Raw genomic sequence first — 23,222 nt, 5'->3', positions numbered from 1 at the left:
TTTAAGTATAGGTGGTCCGATTTGGGAAATTTTGGAGAAATTTCGAAATTTCCTCAATTTCTCCCAAATTGCTCGCAATGTTGCACTCCAAACATAAAATCAAGCATGTATGAGGGCTGATTTGCTAAATTGTTAAGCACTTGTTAATTTTTGAAAAATAAAAATTATTTTTAATTAAAATTTTATTAAAATATTTATATAAAAATATTCCCTTCAACCAGCTGTCAATTGAAACTAATTTTGAAGTATTTAGGAGTGTTTGATGAAATGATCATCACATACACTCTAAATGTTATGCATTCAATTTGAATTTAGTTGCATTAGTTTAGTCAGATAGTGCATAGCTTATGACCCTATACAAAGAAAACCTACTATGTGCACTTCTTTTTTTAGATGTTATAATTTAAAAGTGTGTGTTAAGGTCTTTTCTAACAATCCCTGAAGTTTCATGGAAACATCACCTATTTTCCCAATGTTTACCCATGTTTCCCAAAAAGTGCAATAAATTACTCGATACAAACGATATATCCCATGCGATAATCAATACGTGTGATAAATTACTCGATACAAATGATACATCTCGTGCGATAATCGATATGTATCTGTATCCCAAACATGCAATACCGATACCGATATTTTGAACACTACCTGTGCATTTCGCATCGCATAGGTGGGATACAAGATATATCGTGGGCTATATCGGCTGATATTGTCGATATTTAAAACATTGCATGGCTCCTCACGATCAGCAAGTTTAGGGCTGCAAATCCCCCACACGACCATATGTGGTATCTGTGTGAGAAAATAGGGCCTCCTGGGATATCTTCTAATGGGCAAGATAGCTTACCTCGAGTGACACATGTGAGAAAGTTGGGCCATTCATCAGGTGTGACACATTTGTAACAGCTTGATTGTTTTCCCAAGCATAAATAGGGCGGATCTTGACTCACAACCCCTTGGGCAAGTTTGTTCCACCCATGTGTAACTATGCCACTTAGAACAGGAGAGTAGACAAAGGTGACAAGAAGGCAAGAGAACTTGTATTGCACTAATGAACTCAGAGCTTACAACCTCTGAGGTTGGTTAAAAAGGAGGTGCCCTCCTTATATAGACCTAAGAACCTTCTATTCTCCTTACATCAATAGCTAGGATGAAGCCATAGCATTTATTCAATGGTAACGAACACTCTAGAAACCTCTTGGATAATTCTACACAATCTTCTCTACAAGATCACACTAGAGAACTCTAGAAACTTCTACCCTGCATACTTTCGACCATTCTCTAAAATTTTCTATAATTCTCCACAAGGCCAAAGTTGGCTTTCCCTGGAATAGCCACTAGGGATTGTCTAAACTATGACACATTGTAAGTGATGCCGGAAAATCAAGCTAGTCCTCTCATCAGGTAGTATGCAACTATATTGAACGTGGACCATTGGCAAATTTCTCATAACCATCGAAGGTTTTGTGGCAGACTGGAGAACAAACTGACCTGATTCCCACAATCATTTATATTGATATGATAGCATAACTCAACGGAAAATGAAAGCAAAGAGAGGAAAAGAAGAATGGATAGATCCGACCCCATTATCCAACCACCAAAAGGGTAAAACCACCACGTCTCCCAAACCACTTGTACTTCATGCTTTACATGTTATTACTGTTGAAAAATTCAAAAGGGGAAATGCTACAAAAAAATGTTCAACTTTAAGTAGGGGATGGTGAGTACCTGACAAGAATATGTAAATACTCCACCAGAAAAGCCAGACCTAAACTCGGGAGGTTCCAAGTTTCTGCTCGAAAAGGCGCCGTAGGAGGTAAACTTGGAGCACACTGACCCCAATGAGGGCCGCTGACTCAAAGATAGCCTTGTGGATCGCCCTCCTGCTCATCCCTTCATTAACTGCATCCAAAATTTACAATACCTGAATCAATTATTAAGGCTACAACGATGCACAAGAGAACTGCATCATGGACATTCATTTTAATCAAGAAGATATCAAAACAATTCTTGATATCTCCTAATGGCATTTATAATGAGGAAATAGCCCTAGAAATAATTTGTAATAGATAATAATTTATTTTTATTAAAAACATTAAAATACAAATAGCTAACCAAATTCCCAGTACACAACAATAAGCACAAAGCTCGCTAGAGAGATAACGAAACGACAGGATCAACTACTTGCAGGGAATGAGCAAAAAACAAGATGTTAGACCTCAACATGGATTCCTAGAGCTCATCTGATACAAAAGAGATTGGTCATGGCACTAAAGTGGTTCCCTCTAAAAAGTCTAACTAAGAGTGAGAGCATCGTAGCAGAAGGGTTCCCACCAAAGTCACTACCTACCTCAATTTGATTAAGGCAGTGAGCTTACGTCAACTAAAATTCCATTTGTTTTGTCTTTATTTATTTTCCCCGGAAGTGTTATCAAGAGGCTTTGAGGGTTTCAAAGGGATAAAAAAAAAATGTCACTTAGTCCAAGCGAATGAAGTTTGTAAACCACGCCCAGCTAGGATCCAAGTTGGTAGCAGTGTTCAATGTATCAACATATCGGCTGATATTATCAATATCGCATGGTAGTGATATGGAATGCTTCTATAATATATATATATATATATATATATATATATATATATATATATATATATAGAGAGAGAGAGAGAGAGAGAGAGAGAGTCATGCTCCCCTACGCACCTACGCACGTGCGCACCTTTGCACACGTGTCATGGGTGTCTAATCTGAACAGTCCATGTGATGCGGAATCCCATGAAACCTTACGTGAAAAATTTTCACCCTGATCTAAAATTCTAGTGGGCCATAGAAAAGAGAAATGCAAATCAAGGGAGGAAACTGTTTTCATTTTTTATGGGCATCAAAGTTTTAGATCAAAGTAAAAGTTGGGTCCGGGGGGTTTCACGAGGTGCCGCTTCACCTGAACAGTTCAGATTTTGGAACCACACCACGTAGGATGGGTTCTCAAAAAAGTTCGTACATAGTACGTACGAACTGGTTCGCAGGTGAGCGTTTCCGATATATATATATATATATATATATATATAAGGTATCAGAACCAAAAATGGGGGTAATAGAAAAAATCCCATGATATATCACGATATATGCGATATTTCCTGCAATATCTATGATATTTCCCAAAACCATGCCACCCGAGACCAAGAGTTCATAAGTGGCTATATTCTTCTCTATTTGCTAATAAGCGGGAGCAATGCATCCATAATTGGCATGAGTACATTTTCCCCTCAATATTAGTCCAATCTCAGGACCATGAAAAAGGCGAGTTCAGTGCGTCTCTTGCTGTATGACAGGGGTGAAAAGTGTGATTGATAAAAGTGAGCTGGTGATTACACTTACCACCCTCCTGACATGGTAAAACAGGATCCTTTATTTCATCAAACAGAAAAGACAAGCTCTACAATTGGGTAACTTGATGTGAATCTAGACTAAGGTAAATTTTTGGTTCTTTTTATATTTTGGGGATATTGGTTTATTTCTAGTATTGTATAACATTTCAATGATACGAACTCATTTTTTACAAGTTAATTACTTAAGGCCGACAACGCATAGTTTTATCCCCTAAACAACTGAAAATTATTATGCATAGTTTTTTCTTTCATTTTTGCAATGTTTTGATTTCTAAGTGTGTAATCACGTGTTTATTAACGTCTCCTGAAGGTTCAATGAAAAATTCCACCATTTTCTTGAAGTTTTCCCAATGTTTCCTACATATTGGGATACATGCAATGTTTCCCATAATCTCTCCATATCCCAAGGGTGTGAGTGAAACACGGCGCCATACTGATACATAAACAATGATTTGTAATGTAACACTCTCTTGATGCAGCTTAGCCCAAGATCAAGTCTTGCCAGGAGACTTTTCTTTAAGGCAACCTGACACCCTACCAAAAGAAGGAAAAAAGAAAAAGAAGAAGTTTATGAACCAAAAAATTGAAAAAGAAAAAAAATTTAAAAATAATGAGAAGGTTTAAAGAGATGAATGCGGCACTTCTTGGTAAATGGTGAGTAAAGCATCAGGCAGGTGAGGCCATGAGTATTTTTGAAGAAGGGTATTCTAATCAAACTACCATTGTTGAAAAAGGTTATTGCCATCAAACTATGGTCATGGGAAGGCAGGTTGGGTGATTTAAGATAACTCTTGGTCAAGGATCTAGGATTTTAATGGTAGTAAGTCATGTGGAAGAAAGCTCCCCCAAGGGATCGAACACAAGGAGTCACACTATCTTTGGAAGATAGATGGAGATGGGGATGCTTTAAAATCTCATTGATCAATTAAACAAATCTTTGGAGAGCACAGCTTTAGTATGAGGCAAAAACAATCTAGTGTTCACAGAATCAGTATCGATGTATGTCACATTGTTGGGATATGGAAACATATCAGTATTGCAAGGGAAATATCACATGTATTGGGGAATGTATCATTGTTTGAGGGAAACATTATGAAAATGATGTAATTTTTTAATGAAAATACATTAGATGTTAGAAGACACGTGATTACACACTTTGACCTCAAAACATTACAAAAAACAAGCATGCATAATAAGTTTCCATTGTATACGGTCCTAAACTATCCGCTGTCTGAAAGAAGGGACACGGTTATTTCAAAAATGAGTTCATATCGTTCAAATAAATATCATCATCATCTAAGCCTGATCCCAATTAACTGGGGTCAGTTAAATGAATCTTGTTCCGCATTCCACCCTATCAAGGGCCATAACTTCGGTTAGACCAAAGGTCATCAAGTCTTTTTTACTACCTCCACCCGCATCCTTTTGGGACTTCCCATTGCCCTTTTAGAGCCTTAAACTTGTACCAAATCACTCCTATCCGGCATAGATCTTGGTCTCCATTGCACATGACCAAATCATCTAAGTCTAGTTTCTCTCATCTTATTACCTATTGGTGCTACTCCTAAGTTCCCTCGAATGCATTCATTTCTAATTATATACCTCCTAATCTTACCACTCATCCATCTCGATATCCCTCATTTTAGCTATACTCATCCTATGAACATCTTGTTCCTTAACTGCCCAACATTCTACCCCGTAAGGCATGGCTGTTCTTATAGCTATCCCATAAATATCCTACAACTAATTCAGATTAAACTATCCAAATTATGGGTCCCGGTTTAGATGTATGATGAACCAGAAATTACACTTATTTCATTATAAGGCTATCAGATTGGTGGACATTTATTGGATGGTTAAAAATTAAAAATATCCAACACTCAACAAATAAGTAATCAAAGGTTAACACATCCAAATGAAAAATCAAACAACTCCTATCCTCGCACATGGAATTGATGTCCAACTATCTAGACCATCCAAATTGTTAAGCCCATTGTGGACGGAGCATATCGCTAAAATCACACTGCTCAAGTAATCAGAACCAACCAAATTAATAGAAATTATATGGATGGTTATAAGTAGAATAGTGAGTGGCCTGAATTTGAGTGGACAAATCTGATTATTAATATTATCTATACAGTCAACGTAATGGGTTATGCTCCATCAACAGATGGATCAGTGATTTGGACAGTCTAGATTGACATACAACTGTGCCATCAGTACTATAATACAGCCACCCCCATTTTTTTATATGGGGCTAAACTAACTTCAAAATTTAGCTTCTAAATGAAAAAAACTTTGATAATCTGATAAAGTATAATGGATGATATGCAGGAACTTAGAATCACAAATGCCATACAACTACTTCAAATTAAACTGTCCAAAGTTTAGATGCACCATAAAACCCGAAAATTATGCTCATTTCATCATTTGACTATCAGATTGGTGGATATTTATTGGATGGTGAAGGATGAAAAAAATCCTATTTCGAACAATATGATTTTGGGACTATAACATGGCAAGAATGGGTTCATGGTTTAGTTTGAGTTAATGTATGCCATGTGTTCAAATTAGGAGTGCCGAAGTATCAAGATCCATCCGCTGCCTAAGCACCATATCTCCCCTTTCTAAAACATGAAGGATCATATGAAGACACTTGGCACAGCCTTTTCAGGATCCTTTAGTTTGATATAACAATAGAGAGGGAGAGAAAAGAAGAAGAAGAGGAGAGTGGGTGGGTGGGTTGGGCGGTGGCGAAGAAGAAGAGGTGGAGCTCTTGATAGGTATGTGAGTTTTTTTATTTACTCTTCTTCTTCAGAAAAATGAGGATTTTGTGTGTGTGTGTGTGTGGTAGTGGGGGGGGGGGGGGGGGGGGGGGGGTTTAATTTTAAAAGTTACTACCTCTATCGTGGTATACCGATTACCTCATGGAAATTGGGAATATTTGTAGTCAGATTAACATCTCATTTCACCATTCTGTAAAGAACTATATGTACTTATGTATTCTTGTATCTGTGTGTGCACTGTTTGCTGTTTTCTGTTAGTGTACTTTATATTTGCTCATTTTTAAGGGATAGTGTTAGTCCATTGAGGTAATACACAAAATTCTACCACTTTCTACTTAGTATCAGATCAGTTATGGGGTTGATCGAAAGGGTTTTAGGTGAGGTCCACTGCTAACGTCATTAGTCTGTATGGTTGACGTCAACAATGTCAGGTTCAATGGCCACGGGAAGGAAAAAAGTATGGGATCTGGAAGAGTTTGATTTCAGAAGATTTTTGGTGATTTTTCTAGAATGTTTGGTAAGGTTCTTTTTCTTTTTTTCTTTTTTGAAAGGTGAAGATTTTATTGAAGCAGAAAGAAAAAAGGAACAAAACAAAACTAAAGCAAAGAAGAAAGAAAAGAAAATTAGAAAAGAAAAAAGCAATCAAAGGACTAAAATACAACACTGCCAGGCCCACGCCAAGTAAGGTTTTCATTGTATTTCATACAAATTAGAAGTAAGGAAACTAGAGAAAAAGAGGGAGCAAGGTGTCCCGTTGCGGTAACAGTGGGCGTAATGGTGCCCACCATTATCGATACGCTGAATCAGCGTAACGGCCGATACACCCCTTTATCGGTCGATTTTATTTTTTTTTGCTCAAAAAAATCCAAAAATAAAATAGCCAGAAAATGCGAAAAATTGTAAGTATTCCAAATATGCATTCATTTATAATTTTGAACATGTTTAAGATAGTGTAACGGTCCAATATTTAGTGAGAATATTATATCGGGCTATCTGATGAATTTATGAACCTGACAACTCAGAATTAACTGATTTTTCTTATATTTAATTATTTAACTATACAATATCAATTTATCAGAATGAATGTAATACCAAAACATCTCATATTTGTAGGTTTTATTATTATTTATAGAATTGGTGTATAACATACCTTGTGACTCTCATACATTTCATTTCAACATACAAAAGGTTAGGGACTTTTGATATCATTTTTTTCCTATAGATCTTAAGAAAAAATTGAAATTAAATTTAGATGAATAGTGTTTCGATTTGGAGTGGATTTGGAGGACCATTTGATGTCCCAAATCAGCCTCAAATTCATGCAATCTATTGGTACTTATCCCACTAATGGATTGGTGGACATTTATTGGACAGTGAAGAATGAAAAAATATCAAATGGTCCTATTTCAAAATAACAAGTGTCTACAAATTAACGATAAAAATCATTCAAATAATTTACTTTTTGGATTGTGACTTAGTAACAACGATCCATAATTTAATTAATTAATGTTGAGTTAATATATGCCTCATGTACAATTTTTTAAGACCACGTACATGGTCCTCCTCGATGTATGTATTACATATCCATGTCGGTCATCCATTTTGCCAACTCATTTTATGACATGGTCCAAAAATGAGGTAGATCCATATCTCAAGTGGACCACTAGTGGGTAAGGCCCTGAATGTGGGGCCATCCCGATGTATTTTAATCTGTTTTGCCCACTCATTTTAAGGTAGGGTCCCAAAAATCAGACAAATCTAAATCTTAGGTGAACCATAGTGAGTGATGCCTTGAATGTGGGGCCCACCTCGACACATTTGTTGTATATCCATGCCTTCCATTCTTTTTGCCAACTCATTTTAGGGCATGGTCCTAAAAATGAGGTAGTTCCAAATCTCAGGTGGACCACACAGTAGGGATTAAATTCCCACCATTAAAACCTTCATGGGCCAAAAGATTTTTTGAATCAAGCTGCCGTTTGTGTTCTCCCTTCATCTAGGTCCATGTGACCTTATCGATAGGTTCGATGGCAAATAAACATTACGATGGACCGTAGGAAGTTTTTAACGGTGGGGCGTGGACATTCAATCCTTATTGTGCGGCCCACCTGAGATTTGGATCTGTTTCATTTTAGGGACCATGGCCTAAAATGAACTGAAAAAACCGATGGATGGCATGGATTACAACTAGAGGTGGGCACGGGACGACTTGATCCGGCTAACTCGACTCAATCTGGCTCGTTCTGATCCGACTCGACCTGAACCGAATGGGTGAGTCGGTTCGAACCGAGTAAGCTTCGCCGAATCCGAACTCAAACCAAGTCGAGTTCTGACTCGACCCGAAACTTGATCCGATTAGACTCGACTCGATCCGAAACCCGAATCGACCCGACTCTCTAACCCTACCCTGACCCGATCCCAACCTCTCTCTCTCCCTCCCTCATCCTCCTCCTCTTCCTCTTCCAAGCCTGACAACCACCCACCACCATCACCCTCCTCCTCCTCCTCCTCTCTCTCCTCTCCATTCCCTCATCTCTCAATCTGACTCAGTGCTAACTCAACCTGATTTGGTACTTCTGATCGGATCGGACTCAGTCCGGATCAGTCTAGCCCAGACCAAACTCGGATCTAGTCAAGCATGTTGTACTCGGTATCGAGTCGGATGGAGTTTAGGTCAAGCCTATTTCAAAACCAGATCGAGTCGAGTCAGCCCTAACTCGGTCTGACTCGACTCGATGCCCAGCTCTAATTACAACACATAAATCAAGGTGGGCCACATGCACTAAAATAGTCCCATGTGCATATGCACTAAGCGGTGTACACTGCAAGGTATTACAAAAAAGGTTAAGTGCATGGTTGTGAAACAGCAATGCCCTCCATTCATTTTTTGAGAGAACGAGGGGGAAAAAGAGAAACAAAGAGAGGAAGATAATGAGAGAGAGAGAGAGGAGGAGGAGGAGGGGTCCGCACCATGGAAAGAAAGAAAGAAAGAAGACGAAGAAAAAGAAGTAGCAGCTGCAGCAGTGCCAACGTCGCGGTAGTAGATGAAGAAGAAGAAGAAGATTTGGACCACCTAGTATGTTTTTTTTTTTTTTTCTTCCAGGTTATCGTGGGTAACAACTATTAAGGGGAACTATTATGGCCCCGTAACGGCCTGTTACGGACCAAAGAATGGAGGGGCACCGATTCAGGGGTGATCGCGTAACGGTATTGACCATTATCGTTACGTATCAGCCGTTTTTTAATACCTTGAGAGAGAGAGAGCGATGTTTATGTGATGTGCGGTTGTCATATGGTCCTATTTTTGTGATCATTTCACTGATTTCTGTGGATTTCAATATGCAAGGGTGTGATGGATTGCGTGTTTGCTCACTTATGGAGGAGTGTGAATGGTCGGGTTTGAATTGGTGCATTCTTGGGTTTGTGATGTGTGTTGTCTACTATGGACCAGATTCATAGTATTGAAGTTTATAATTCATAGGTGTTGCGGTGCCCTACTTCAATGGAAATGTAATGTAGATTTCATGGACATGGTGATGACAGTAGTCGCATAGGTGATAGTATCGATCATGGAAGTGGTAGTTCCCCTATTGGCATTAATGACAGGCCTTTGTGCTCTTATTGCAATCAACCTTGGCATATGAGAAAGATGTGTTGGGATCTTGTTGGCCATCCTTAAAAGCAAACTTATCCTGCTAGTGCCGACATCAAGAGACATGTTCACATAAACTTACATGTTATGCATTCAACAGGCGTTTGTCACAAATCTCTCATGGATGAAATTCTTGAGCTCAATCATCATCTTAGTATTCTTGCATGTGCTTAATCTCTCACAGAGCCAAGTATGTCCATCTTTGCTAATCTAGTGTCTAATAACCATAATAGTTCATCATGGATCATTGATTCTGGAGCATCTAATCATATGATGTGTATATATTCTCATTTTCGTCATATTCATTCACGTTTAACTCTAATTGTGTAAAAATTGTTGATGGATCATGTACTCATGCTAAGGATACTGATAACATCAATTTATCTCCTTCATTAATTGTCTCCTAATGTATTGTCTGTTAGGAACTCACCCAGTCACTTAGCAGGCGTTTGGATTGTAAGTTACTTTACATAAGTTGCTTATGCCTCAAGTAACTTATCTTGGTTTCTACTTATTTAGTAGACAAGTATATTCAGTAAACAACTTATTTATCAACCAAAAAGTAGAAAAGTATGTTTGGTTTCCAACATCACACAAGTAACTATCCCTCAAGTTTGTTCACTCCACCCTTAATATCCAACGTCCATCATGTGGGCCCAAACCTTTGATGTGAATTGTTCATCATGTTGGGCCCACCTTGGCCCTGTCTTCAATGTGAACCATCCATCATGTGGGGCCTACCTTTAATGTGGATTGTCCAGGTTATGAGGCCCACTTCAACATGGGCTATCCATAATGCAAGGCCCACCTTAGGTGTGGGCCATCCATCATGCGGGCCCACCTTTAATGTGGATCATCCATCATGCAGGGCGAAGTGGGCCATCCATCAAGCAAGGCCCACCTTAGATGTGGGTCATTCATCACTAGGAGCCAACCTTCGATGTGAACTGTCCTCATGTGGAGCCCACCATCAATGTTATTGTCCATCATGTGGAGCCCACCTTTAATATCCATTGCCCATCATGTAGAGCCCACCTTTGATGTGGACCATCCATCGGTGGACCCCACTTTCAATGTGGGCCGTCTATCATGCGAGGCCACCTTGGATGTGGGTCATTCATCATTGGCACCTTTGATGTGGACTGTCCATTATGCGAGGCCCACCTTGGTGTGGGTCATCCATCATGTAGGGCCCACATTCAATGTCCACTACCCATCATGTAGAGCCCACCTGTGTTGTGGATTGTCCATCATGTGGGCCCTACCTTCGATGTGGGTCGTCCATCATGCGGGGCTCGCCTTGGATATGGGCCATTCATCATTAGGGGCTGACCTTTGATGTGGACCGTCCATTATGTGAGGGCCACCTTCAATGTTATTGTCCATCACGTAAGGCCAATTCATGGCTATAAACACCATCCCAAACATGAAAGACCAGACTCCAGTGCCATGCACTTATACTAACTTGAAAAGGAAATCCCCCTAACATGAAAGGAGCACTTCAAACACCCTTCATTGAGCAATGAAACTACATGTGATCGCATTCATTGTCTTGCCATTTACTTGTACATTGGAAGGTGGTCTCTTGCATCTAAGCCATTGTCTTGCCATTCTCATGCACCTCTTATTATGTTCTGGTCTTTCTATTTTTTGCATACTTTGAATGGTTGTTTGACTGAAGGGAAGGACTATCTATCAGTGGGTGGTGGGGAAGCTGGAATAAAGGGCAAGGACTCAATATCCACTGCCCCTCATGCGGAGCCTACCTTTGGTATGGACCACCCATCGTGTGGACCACACCTTCAATGTGGGCCATCCATCATGCGAGTCCCACTTTGGATGTGGGTCATTCATCATTAGGGCCCTGTGTTGACAAGGACAAACCATTATGTGGGCTCACCGTGATGTGGGTCATCCATAATGTTTGTTTTTTTTTTGGAGAGAACAGCAATTTCATTGAAAAGCCGCAAAAGCGGACAAAGAATACAACCCCAGCCAACAAAATCAAGAAAGAGAGCCACCAACGGTGGCCTTTACAGCTAGACACTAAATTCCGAACTTTACTCATGACATCCCCTATACACACATTCTCATTCCCAAAGCATTGCCCATTCCGCGCTCCCCAAAGTGCGAACAAACACCCATTAAAAGCACATGCCACTCCTTTAGAAAATGTTCTTAGATTCAGGTATGTTGTCTCTGTGTAAGCGTGCACGATAACAACTCATAGGCACTTCATCAACTTGATGTTAACGATGCATTTCTCCAAGGTGATAAAAAAGAAGAAAGGCATTTGAACCTTCCTCTTAGGTTTTGTTCCTCTATTGGTTCAAGCACGGTGTGTAGGCTCAAAAAACCTATCTATGGCCTGAAACAATGTCCTTGTGCTTAGTTTGAATGCCCAAGTGCAGCTAAAGTTTGTGTACATTCGTTGTTGTGCAGATCACACCTTGTTTCTTCAATGGAGCATTGGGATCACAACTGCCATTGTTTATATTGATGACATTGTTACTGGTGATGATTTGGAGGGAATTCAGCAGTTGAATCAGTTTCTTAGTCAGCAGTTTGATATGAAAGATTTTAGCATACTTATCTCTCAGCATGAATATAACTTGGACTTATTGCGTGATGTTGGTCAATTGGGAACTCAGCCAAGTGACACTCCAATCAAACAGAATCATTGTCTTCAGTTAGATAGTGGTAACCATTGCCCAATGTGGGGAACTCGGCCAAGTGACACTAACCATTGCCCAATGTGGGCTTATATCAGCGACTAGTTGGTAAACTTACATATTTAATAATCATGAGAGCTGACATCTTGTATGCAGTTCCATTGTTAGTTAGTTCATTGATGCTCTCCCTTCTAGTCACCTTGATGTTGGTCCTGAGATATTTAAAAGGGTCTCCTGGTAGAGGTAATCTTTATTCCAAGCACCCCCAACTAGTTGTTGAGGAATATACGGGCATTAATTGGGTTGGTTGTCAAAAGAATAGGTCTACCATAGGCTACTGTACACTGGTTGGGAGCAACCTTGTTACATGGAAAAATAAAAACTAACTTGTTGCACGTTCCAATGCTGAAGCAGAGTATCGTGCTATGGCTCACAGTGTTTGTGACTTTCATTGAAGTCCCTACTGACAGAGTTGCACGTTTTATCCTTTTTAAAAAAGATTGTTGCATGTTCATGTTCCTCTTCCGATGACAGTTCATTTGATAACTTGCTCACAACTCATCACTAATATAGGGGCATTTTCACACCGGGCTCAAGTGGGGTGACCTGTGGGATACGGGGGCACACTCAGGGTGAGTGGCCCGTGTGAGGCGGGTGGCTCATGTGAGGCAAGACCCATGTGATGTGGGCCCATGTGAAGTGGGGCCTGGGCTATGAGATAAAGGGATTGATTTGCCATGCTCTATCAGTTCGAGCTTTTAGAGCAAATGGTTAGTTGTCCTGTGTCAAAAGTGGTATCAGAGCGAGAGGTCTCATGTTCGAGACTCCTCAGCAGGGGTGATTAATGCAAGGGCATTTTCATACAGGACTCGAGTAGGGTGGCCTGTGAGATGTGAGGGCACACTCGGGGTGGGCAGCCTGTGTGAGGCAAGACCCATGTGATGTGGGCCCATGTGAAGTGGGGCCCCCGAGGGGGGTTCAGCCGAGGACTCAAGTGTGGGTTCTTGAGTGGACTTCGGGAATGATGGATTTGGATCCTTGCATCATCATTTGCCCTTTTGGACCTGTAGTTTTTTCTTTCTTTCTTTTTTTTCCTTTTCCCTTTTCTTTTGCTGTATTCTTTCCGTGTTGGCAGCTTCTTAATAAATTTGGTAATCTCTCTCAAAAAAAAAAAAAAAAAACAATGTCCACAAGGGAGGTTCACATGTCTTATAAAAAATACCAAGATCAACTAACTGATTTCTTAACCTTGGGAATTGGTCGCCATCATCTTCAATGAACTTACTCCTAGTTGTTTCATGTTTCTCTTACGATGACCCTTCATTTGATTACTTGCTTGCAACTCATCGCTCTTCCAACCCGGTATATTATGAGCGTACAAAACATATTGAAGCTAATTGTCATTTTATTTGAGAGACGATGTCCACATTGCGCGTTCATGTTCCTCTCAATGTTCATTAGGTCATGCCAGCCACCATTCCATCTTTGTCGGTCTCGTGGGACGGAGGAGGAGTTGGCACGGAAGGGAAGGCGGTGTGACTTTTGGTGGCTATGGCCACCTTTTGGGGAATTTGGGGAGAGAGGAATAGCCGAATAGAAGATGCTTTGAAAACAAGTCCAAGTCGATGGAGCGAATTTTCCATTTGGCTCAAGTGTGGGTTCTTGAGTGGACTTCAAGAATGATGGATTTGGATCCTTGCATCATCATATTACCCTTTTGGGCCTGTAGTTTTTTTTATCTTTTCCATTTTCTTTTGATGTATTCTTTCCACATTGGCGGCTTCTTAATAAATTTGGTTAACTCTAAAAATAAATAAAAAATAAAAAAGTGTCCACAAGGGAGGTTCACGTCTTATAAAAAATACCAAGAGTCAACTAACTGATTTCTTAACCTTAGGAATTGGTTGCCATCATCTTCAGTGAACTCATTCCAAGCTGGGCATGATTGACATTCATGCTCCAGCTTGAGGAGGAGTGTAGAAAAATATATGTATTTATGTATTCTTTTGTGTCTACAGGCATTATTTCCTATGGTCTGTAGTGTAATGTATATTTGCATAATATTAAGGAGATAATGTTAGTTCATTGAGGCCAAAACACAACATTAAGCCCTAACACACACACACACTCTCTCTCTCTCTCTCATTTCTCCTTTCCTCCTCCTCCACCTTTCGTTCTTCCTTATCTTCACCCTCTATTACTCCACTTTCTACTCATTCAGCTGTTTTAGGCTTAGCTATTTAGCTAAGGGAGCTACATGACAAAGTTGAATGGGAATTAGTCTTTCCTCCTGCAATTTGCCTTTTCCTCCAGTTGTCATCCATGAAACTAAAATCTACAGACATTTTCATAGAACGTTGCTCTCGATCACTTTCTAGCATCATAAAAAGCTATGAACTTTAATCAATATGACATTTGGACCATGGTTCATCCAAGCGGCACCCACAATTGTTTGGCCTGGCTTTGTCACCTAGTGCATCAATCAACGATTTATAGGGTTTGGGTGGAACAGCCCCTAAGCTATTTTGGAAACATGGGCATTTCCTGATTCAGTGTAAAAGCAACTAGAAACAAGCATTTGCTTAGTAGTCAACCACTTCAGTTCCCACTGTTGTTCATAAGAAAGGAATTAAGGATTTAAGACATACCCAATGCTTGACGGTCAGTTTGAGCCTCCAGCCAATGCTGCTCAAATTGCACATTGTATAGAGCCTCTTCCAGCTTTGCAATCTGTTCCAATAAAGGGTTGAAATGCTCTGGGGAAATTTCAGAAAAGTTAGGTTCTGGTTCTGCATTTAAGGGGATTGAAATAAATCATAAAGACAGAGTGCTTACCATCTTTGGCATGCTGATCAAAGTACGCAAAATGACCAACATGGATATCAAAATCTATAGTTTCGTGGTATGGCGACTTGTTAGTGAAACAGAATCGGTGAAGACCTTTCTTGTGAACTACAAATTCCAACTTGTCACTCATCTTGTCACGAGAATCATGAATCTGCTCACCAGTAGGACCCTTCACCTAATAATTTTGCACAATTGTGGGATCAAAACAGTGGTGGTACAAATCAAACAAATGTAGATGAGAAAAAATAAATCACCACAATGCATCTCTAAGGACATGAATAAACTAACACCAGATATTTTCATGGACTTGGTTACTCAGGCATACTATAAAGAAAAGTTGGACACATAACGATAAAGATAAGGTCCATGAAAGAGAGGGAAAAGACTGTGCACAGAGTGTTTGCTAAGAATCAATTGATACATCTTCAACTATCCAAAAATAGTGGGAATCGCAATATGTGTTTTGAGAGCAAGACTTTAGTCTCATTTGCAAGTGTTGAGTTCCTGCCTACTGTCTTTGGCCGATTGGAGAAGTATGTGTGCTGGCTCTCAATGCACACTGTGCACAGATGTTCGCCCCTAAAAGAAAACTGGATTCTGCATGCCTCAAAAACACCTGTGAAACAGCATGAATGCAATTGTTCCATTATTTTATCACACATTGATGCTCTGGCACTATCCTTTTCAACTATAGTGATTACATTTTAGGATCAATAAATCGTAGTTTTGCATCAAAAAGTTAAAAAGTATTTTTTTTATTCAAAAATTTTTATTGACTTGACATGTATATAGTTGATTTGGGCTGAGCAGAATGAGAGATGCTTCCACAATCATCATCGGGCCCCTAATGAGGTGTTCAAGAGAGTAGAAGTCAGATGTCATTGCTTGGGCCTTTGCTTAAGCCTTTTTGATGGGGACATCTTGCGCACACGCGCCGGGCCCCCTACGCACGTACTCCAAAAGGAGGGCCCCACTGTCGATCTGGATCGATGACGACGTCCAGGGAGGGCCTCCTACTTAGAAGATGAAGTTTTGGTTCAAGAGAGTAGACCTGATAGCCAAGAAAAGCCTATCATGGGATCTCATGATCGTGGCTCACTAGTCGAATTAATTTCATATTTTAAGTTTTGCTTATTAATATTATTTAGAACATCATGGACGCTTTAGATTTCTTTGATTAGTTTTTATTTTGGTTTACTTCATCGCCAAGTAATAGATTGCGCACATGGCGCGAGTTCTGGAATATGGGGTTTTCTTATAAATAGGCACCCCTTGTAGCTTTTTTCATTCATTGAAGATTAATAAAAATTCTGCGTTTTCCTACTCTATGAGTTGTGAAGCCTAATTGGGTGCGAAGCCCTCCCTTCATCGAAGGGTTAAATATCGTGGTGCGAAGCCACATCTATCCCGATTCGCCACCATCCATCGTCATCTCTACTACCCATCTTCTACCATCCCTTCTTCTCATCTCACCCAATCATCTACACTTTGAATCAATCACCTATTGCAGCAATTCTCCTCCCCACAGCAGAATTTCAAAATCTGGCCCTACAGGAGGGCTGAAACTTCGGCGAAACACCACGCACAAACCGTACATCGGATCGAGCTGAGATTTGGGAGTTTCGGAGTCCATCCCAGACCGACCAAGGCCAAGGTGGCCTTTTTTGAATAGTGGGCCCCACACACTTGCGGCCGGGATCACACACACGTGCGTCTGGGCCATTGTTGTTGTTCACGCGTGCGGTACTTCTCTAGTTCGTCTCTCCTCTCTTTCACTCCGCTTCCACCCAAAATCCCTAAACTTAACCCTAAATTACTCAAATCTCCAATTTTATGCCCCTTTTCTTACCCTAGGGTTCCTCGAATTGGAATTTCTGAATCCCTTGGATTAGGGACTGATTACTATGCATGTGTGGATGATTATTTCTTATCTTTGAGTATCGTTCGGTTCATAATTTTTATTGATCCAGCCCTATCATGTGTAGGCCTAGACCTGCATAGATTCCCCTTAATTGAATGTTTTGGACTTTCATGTGGGATATGGAATTTGTGTAATTGGTTCTGAAGTAACGTGATCTTAAGCCTGAAATCTCGCACATCATATTTAAATTTCATGTCTTACATCACTTTTGCTTCCTTTTCTATTGTAAATTTGATTCTTTTTGGTCTTGCAATAACTTTAGGGCAGTCCCATGTTCGCCCTGTTTCTCTCTCTTTTTCTGGTTAATGATATTGGTGTTATATTTCCAAAAAAAAAAAATCTATTGACATGGCTCTCTTGATGCTACAGGAACCATAAAGATAACTTAACAATTAAGATAATGAAAGATTTGAAGGACATATGCTCCCAACTCCAGTTTCTTCTGGTTGGATTATGCTACAGAAATCAAGTTTGGCTACCTGTCTTATGTACTACATGTCTACAAATAAGGTCCAAGAGTTCAATCACCTAGTAGCTGGAAATGATAAACAGTACTTTCTTTAAAGTGAGATTTTTTTAATGGATAATCAACATTTCATTGGGAGAGAGGAAAACAAGGAGAACACATGAACTAGCAGCACAATAACAACCCAAGGGCAACACCGACAGGGAGATAAGAAGAAAAACAAAACAAACTAACAGGGCAAGAGCAAAACAGAAGAAAGGACAGACTTATCCCCTTCGCTCGATCTGGAGACTGGACCGTAACCATCCTGGATTTCGCAAACTGATCTGCATCCACGTTCACCTCTATAGGGATGAGAGAAAAATCGATCCACGCCCACTTCACAGACCCTGAGATTCTTCAATGAGGTATGTGTCATGCCACAGACACGTGCCAGGCTTCGCTCACAAAATTATATTGCTAACAGTCGCTCTCGACCACTGTTGGGAGGAAATGATTCTCAATCGTAGTTTTAATAGCTTGCACTAGGACTGCTGCTTCTTGATAGTTGGAATTATCGATGCCAAGGAGACCAAAGAAGCAACCCAATATGTGCCCCATTCATCACAGACAATCCCACTGACACCAGCCAAACCTGGATTGCCCATAGAGCTGCCATCAAACTTTATCTTGAAATAGACAGCTGGGGGAGCTTCCAAACAGGCTACACTTGGAATTCACCCGGCTGCAAAGCAAGATATCCTCCCAGCTGGAGGCCATCATTGAGAAGTAGAATCCTTTGAAGGCTGGGTTGGCCTTAGACCATGTCCTTTAAATATTAAGGATTTTCAGCATCACCACACGAGCAAGAGATAGTTTTCCACAAAAATCCTTTTATTTCTTTCTATGTATATCAACCATAATGTAGCTTCGGCAACCATCTTCCAAAGGTAGAATGATGCAGGACATGGAAAATTAAATATGATATGCAAGATTTCAGGCTTAGATCCTACTAATTCAGAAACAATCACACAAATTCCACGTCCCACATGAAAATCCAAACATTCAATTAAAAAAGGGGAATCTATGCGGGTCCAAGCCGACACGGGCTAGGACTGGACCAATAAAAATTATAAACCAAACGATGTCAAAGGAAAATAAAATCAACTACTCATGCATAAAAATCAGTCTCTAATCCAAGGGATTCCCTAATTTCAATTCAAGGAACCCTAAGGTGATAAAAAGGGGCAAATCAATTAGGGATCATGTAATCTAGGGTTAGGATTCATGAAAAACGGCTATGAGAGGATAAAAGAGAATAAAAACCTGAGCCAAAAGATAATCCCGCGTGTGGACAGCAACAATGGCCCAGACGGACGTGCGTGTGATCCCGGCCGCACGTGTGTGGGGCTCACTATTCAGAAAAAGGTCACCTTAGCCCTGGTCGGCCAGGGATGGACTCCAAAACCCCCAAATCTCAGCTCGATCCGATATACGGTTTGTGCATGGTGCTCCGCCGAAGTTTCAGCTCGCCTGCGGGCCGAAATCTGGAAACCTGCTGTAATGAAGAAATCTGATGCAACAAAAGGACAAATTCGAAGTACAGATGGTGGGGGAAGATGGAAAAAAAGATGATGGAAGATGGGGGTGAATTGGGATCGATGTGGCTTCGCACCACGGTAGTTAGCCCTTCGAAAAGGGAAGGCTTCGCACCCACTTTTGAATTCTTCCACAACTCACAAAGAAAGCAAAAAAATAAAGCAGGAATTTTTTTATTAACTTCAATGAATGAAAAGAACTACAAAGAGTGCCTATTTATAGGGAGAACCCTATACCCAAAAACTCGCACCATGTGCGACACCTATTACTTGGCGATGAAGTAAACTAAAATAAAAACCAAACAAGGAAATTTAAAGCGTTCACGATGTTCTAAATAATAACAATAAGCAAAACCTAAAATATAAAACCAATCCGACGAGTGGGCCACGATCATGAGATCCCATGGTGGGCTTTTCTTGACTATCGGGTCACTTTTCTGAACCAAAACCTGACTTCTAGCTAGGAGGCCCTCCCTGGACGTCGTCATCGAGCCAGATCGATGGTGGGGTCCTCCTTCTACGTACGTACGTGCGTAGGGAGGGCGGCGTGAGTGCGCGTGTGCGCGTGATGTACCCATCACAGAACCAGACACCCAACTCTCCAAAAGTTCCAGGACTGAATCTGGAAAACCCACAGCAAACTGTATTTGGAAATAATCCCTGCCCAAACCTCCTGTGCAAATGAACAATGAATTAAGGGATGGTTGGCAGATTCCTCGCATGCATTACACTGAATATTTCTTAGGCATTACCATCGCTCTCCTTTTTAACATGTCGACAGTTAGGATCTCGCCTAAGCAATCTGTCCAAGTGAAAGCACTCACCTTCAATGGTGGCAGCTGACCCCTAACAAAGGCTGTAGACATACTTGAGGCCCCACCAGACAGATCAAGGGCAATTGACCTCTCAGAGAAATCCCCATACACTTCACGATCCCATATCCTCCCACTGGTGCCAAAGCCCAGAAAATTATTTGTCAATTGCAGCCCCTTTGTGATCCACGACCGAGTACAGGCTTCTGAATCTCTTGCAAATTGGGACGGCCCAACATCCTCCCAAAACCTCACCCTCACTCCATTACCCAACCTGAGATGGAAGGCATTGCAACAGAATCTATGGGCCCAAACGGCTTTCCAAATATGAGAACCCATAGAGTGAGAAGCAGGTTTGACATCCCACCCATTATCACCTTCACCATACTTAGCAACGAGCAATGTCTGCAGTGTCGATAACATCGGCCAATATTATCAACATCACACTCCGGGGATACAAAACATCCCTGGAGTGTCACTGGAGTACAAAAAATCCCGAGTATTGCTCGATAGATTGCAATGTATCGCAGTGTATCGCAAAATATCGGCAATATTTTCCAATATTGCAAAATACCGTCCAATTTCTCTTCAGCATTATACTTGGTATCAACGATACCTGTTGATGTTGACAGATATCATCGATACCACGCAGGAACCATCCATGTTTTCTCAAAAAAAAAAAAAACAGTTTTTCACTTTTTCATCAAATTTCTCTTCCAAGCAGTATGTGGGTGGATTTCGGTCCATCTTTTGCAAGGATTTGGGAGAAAAACCGACATTGCAAACCGGATTCAACATTTTATTGGATTTGGGGCTGATTCTCGATCAGTGAGGTATTTTGCATTTTGATTCATTTCTTTTAGCTTAAATCACACAAACAAAGTAAAAATGTTAGAAATCCATGATTCTTCATGTTTTGCATTGAAAATCAAGGATTTCAACCTTTGATTTCAAGATTTGAGGGTAGGTGGCCCGATTTAGGAAAAATTCAAAATCTCCCCAATTCTCCTAATCTGCTTGCAATCTTACACTCTAAATACAAAATCAAACATGTATAAGGCCTGGTCTACTAATTTATAAAGTTTTTGTGAAAAATTGGAAAATAATTTTTTATAAAATAATAAAAAAGAAATTGTTAAAATATAATTTTTTTTCGAAATTTCACTTTTAGCAGCAGTCAATTGAGTCCAATTTCATAGTATTTAGGAGTGTTTGATGAAATGATCATCACATACACTCTAATTTTGAGATTTGAGAGTAGGTCTGATTTGGGAGAAATTGGGAATAATTCGAAATTTCCCAAATTCGTTGCAATCTTACACTTCAAATCGAAGGAGGGGAGGGTTATGGGGTATGGACCATAGCAGCAGCAGCAGCAGTAACATGCAGGTACTACATCTACCTTCAGAAGTGAGGATGTACAGTGAGGCAGTGTGACACAAAAGTAACTAAATGAAATTTTAGTGGATGGGATGTGAAGAGGAAGGTGGGGAAGTTTATAAAAGTTTTTTTAATCTATGATCAAATCCCTGCAAATGTCGTAGCAAGCCCGCACTATAAGAGTATGATAAGCAAAGTCTAGCATGAGGATAAGGGTGTGGTACCGCCCACACCCCATGAGATAATGGGGAAGTATTTAAATGATGAGTACACGGAGATGAAGAGTTATGTGAATGGATATGGGCCAAGGTATTCTGTAACAGTAACGGTCATTACAGTGTCTTTTTTTTTTTTTTTGAAAAGAATCCAAACAACCTATATCAACCCCACAATGGAACGTTACGAGGTTATTACAGCCTTTACAGGAGGCGTAACGGGTTGTTATGGGGGTTGTAACAGCCTTTATGAGTCATTTTTTCCGTGACGGCTATTACGGCCTTCAAACCCTATAACGTGTAATGGTTGCCATTGTTTCCTTTATGTAATGGCCTTTACGGCACACAATGATATAGGCAGCCATGATAAATGTACAATTGCACCATCATCTAACAGTTGGACTAGACCGACAAGGATGTCGGTCATAAAATTTATGGTCTGCTGCAAGGGACAAACAAAGTTCCTAAAGTCCGTAGATACCGGCAATAAAATTAAAAATGCATATTACATTTACAAACTAATGCACGATATCATGGAAGATGTTGGAAAGAAGAACATCATGCAGTTTGTTACAGGCAACGGGAGTGCATTTGTAAAGGTGTGAAAGGGTATAATGAACAAGTATCATATGTATTGGACTCCCTGGTAGCCCATTGCATCGATCTCATGCTGGAGGCGATCGGGGATAGGCCATCAATGAAGGCCATTATTACTAACGCACAACTTATTATAACATTTATATACAACTACACATGGTTATTATCCAAGATGGGCGAGGGTGTGGTGAGGATAGTACGCCCTGGGGCGACGCGGTTTGCCACAAGTTATGTCACCTTAAATAGCCTCCTCAAACACAAGTAGGGGATTACGAGAGCTTTTAAGCTCTCAAGAATACACAAATTAGGATCAGAGTGGGAAGATAGTAGCCTAGTAAATTGAGAAGCTTATGTTGAGAAACGCATTTTGGGAGTGCGTGCGCGATGTGGTGGCTATTCTGGAGCCCATTTATGTTATTTTTAGGATGGTTGATAACAAGACATCCATCGATGAGATCGTTGCATGCATCTATACAACTAATGAAAGACGTCATCCAAGCTAAAACTCCCAAGACATATAAGTGGGTGCATGTAATAATTGATCAGACTGGTTAGTTAAATTATTTATTTATTTTCGTATATGCTTCAATATTTTGTTCATTCTTCACATAGCACGTATGGCTATTTTATTGTTGATGTGTAAATATTTGCATCATATTAGGTTTCAATGTACTTACTAAATTTCAAATACCATTCCAGTTGGAGACTCTATTTAGACAATTCATTGAAGAGGATTGTACATGAGGTGTATAATAAGTTATTCCCCCACTGGCCGGGAAAAGGCATATTTGATAATGAAGTAAATGTTCCGCAATTACCTTCTCCATATCTTCATCTTAACTAGTCCATACTTACCTTTATTGTTATATGCCATCAACAGATTGTTAGATTCCGCGACATTGTTAGAATGTTT

At 40.2% G+C, this 23,222-nt stretch overlaps 1 protein-coding gene across 1 annotated transcript in view; it reads right to left on the bottom strand.

Moving 5' to 3' along the window:
* Positions 1-1,742: 1,742 nt before the first annotated feature.
* LOC131230847 (transmembrane emp24 domain-containing protein p24beta2-like) overlaps positions 1,743-23,222 on the bottom strand; it is a 32,625-nt gene continuing 11,145 nt past the window's right edge. The window contains exons 3-5 of the mRNA XM_058226861.1: positions 15,330-15,516; positions 15,143-15,250; positions 1,743-1,902 (exon numbers count right to left, since the gene is read on the bottom strand). Coding sequence (XP_058082844.1) covers positions 1,769-1,902; positions 15,143-15,250; positions 15,330-15,516 — 429 coding nt within the window. The 3' untranslated portion in view covers positions 1,743-1,768. The remainder of the gene's footprint in view (positions 1,903-15,142; positions 15,251-15,329; positions 15,517-23,222) is intronic.

The sequence above is a fragment of the Magnolia sinica genome, chromosome 2 (assembly GCF_029962835.1).
Source record: "Magnolia sinica isolate HGM2019 chromosome 2, MsV1, whole genome shotgun sequence".
Classification (NCBI taxonomy): Eukaryota; Viridiplantae; Streptophyta; class Magnoliopsida; order Magnoliales; family Magnoliaceae; genus Magnolia; species Magnolia sinica.
This window is presented reverse-complemented; position numbering and strand designations above follow the sequence as displayed.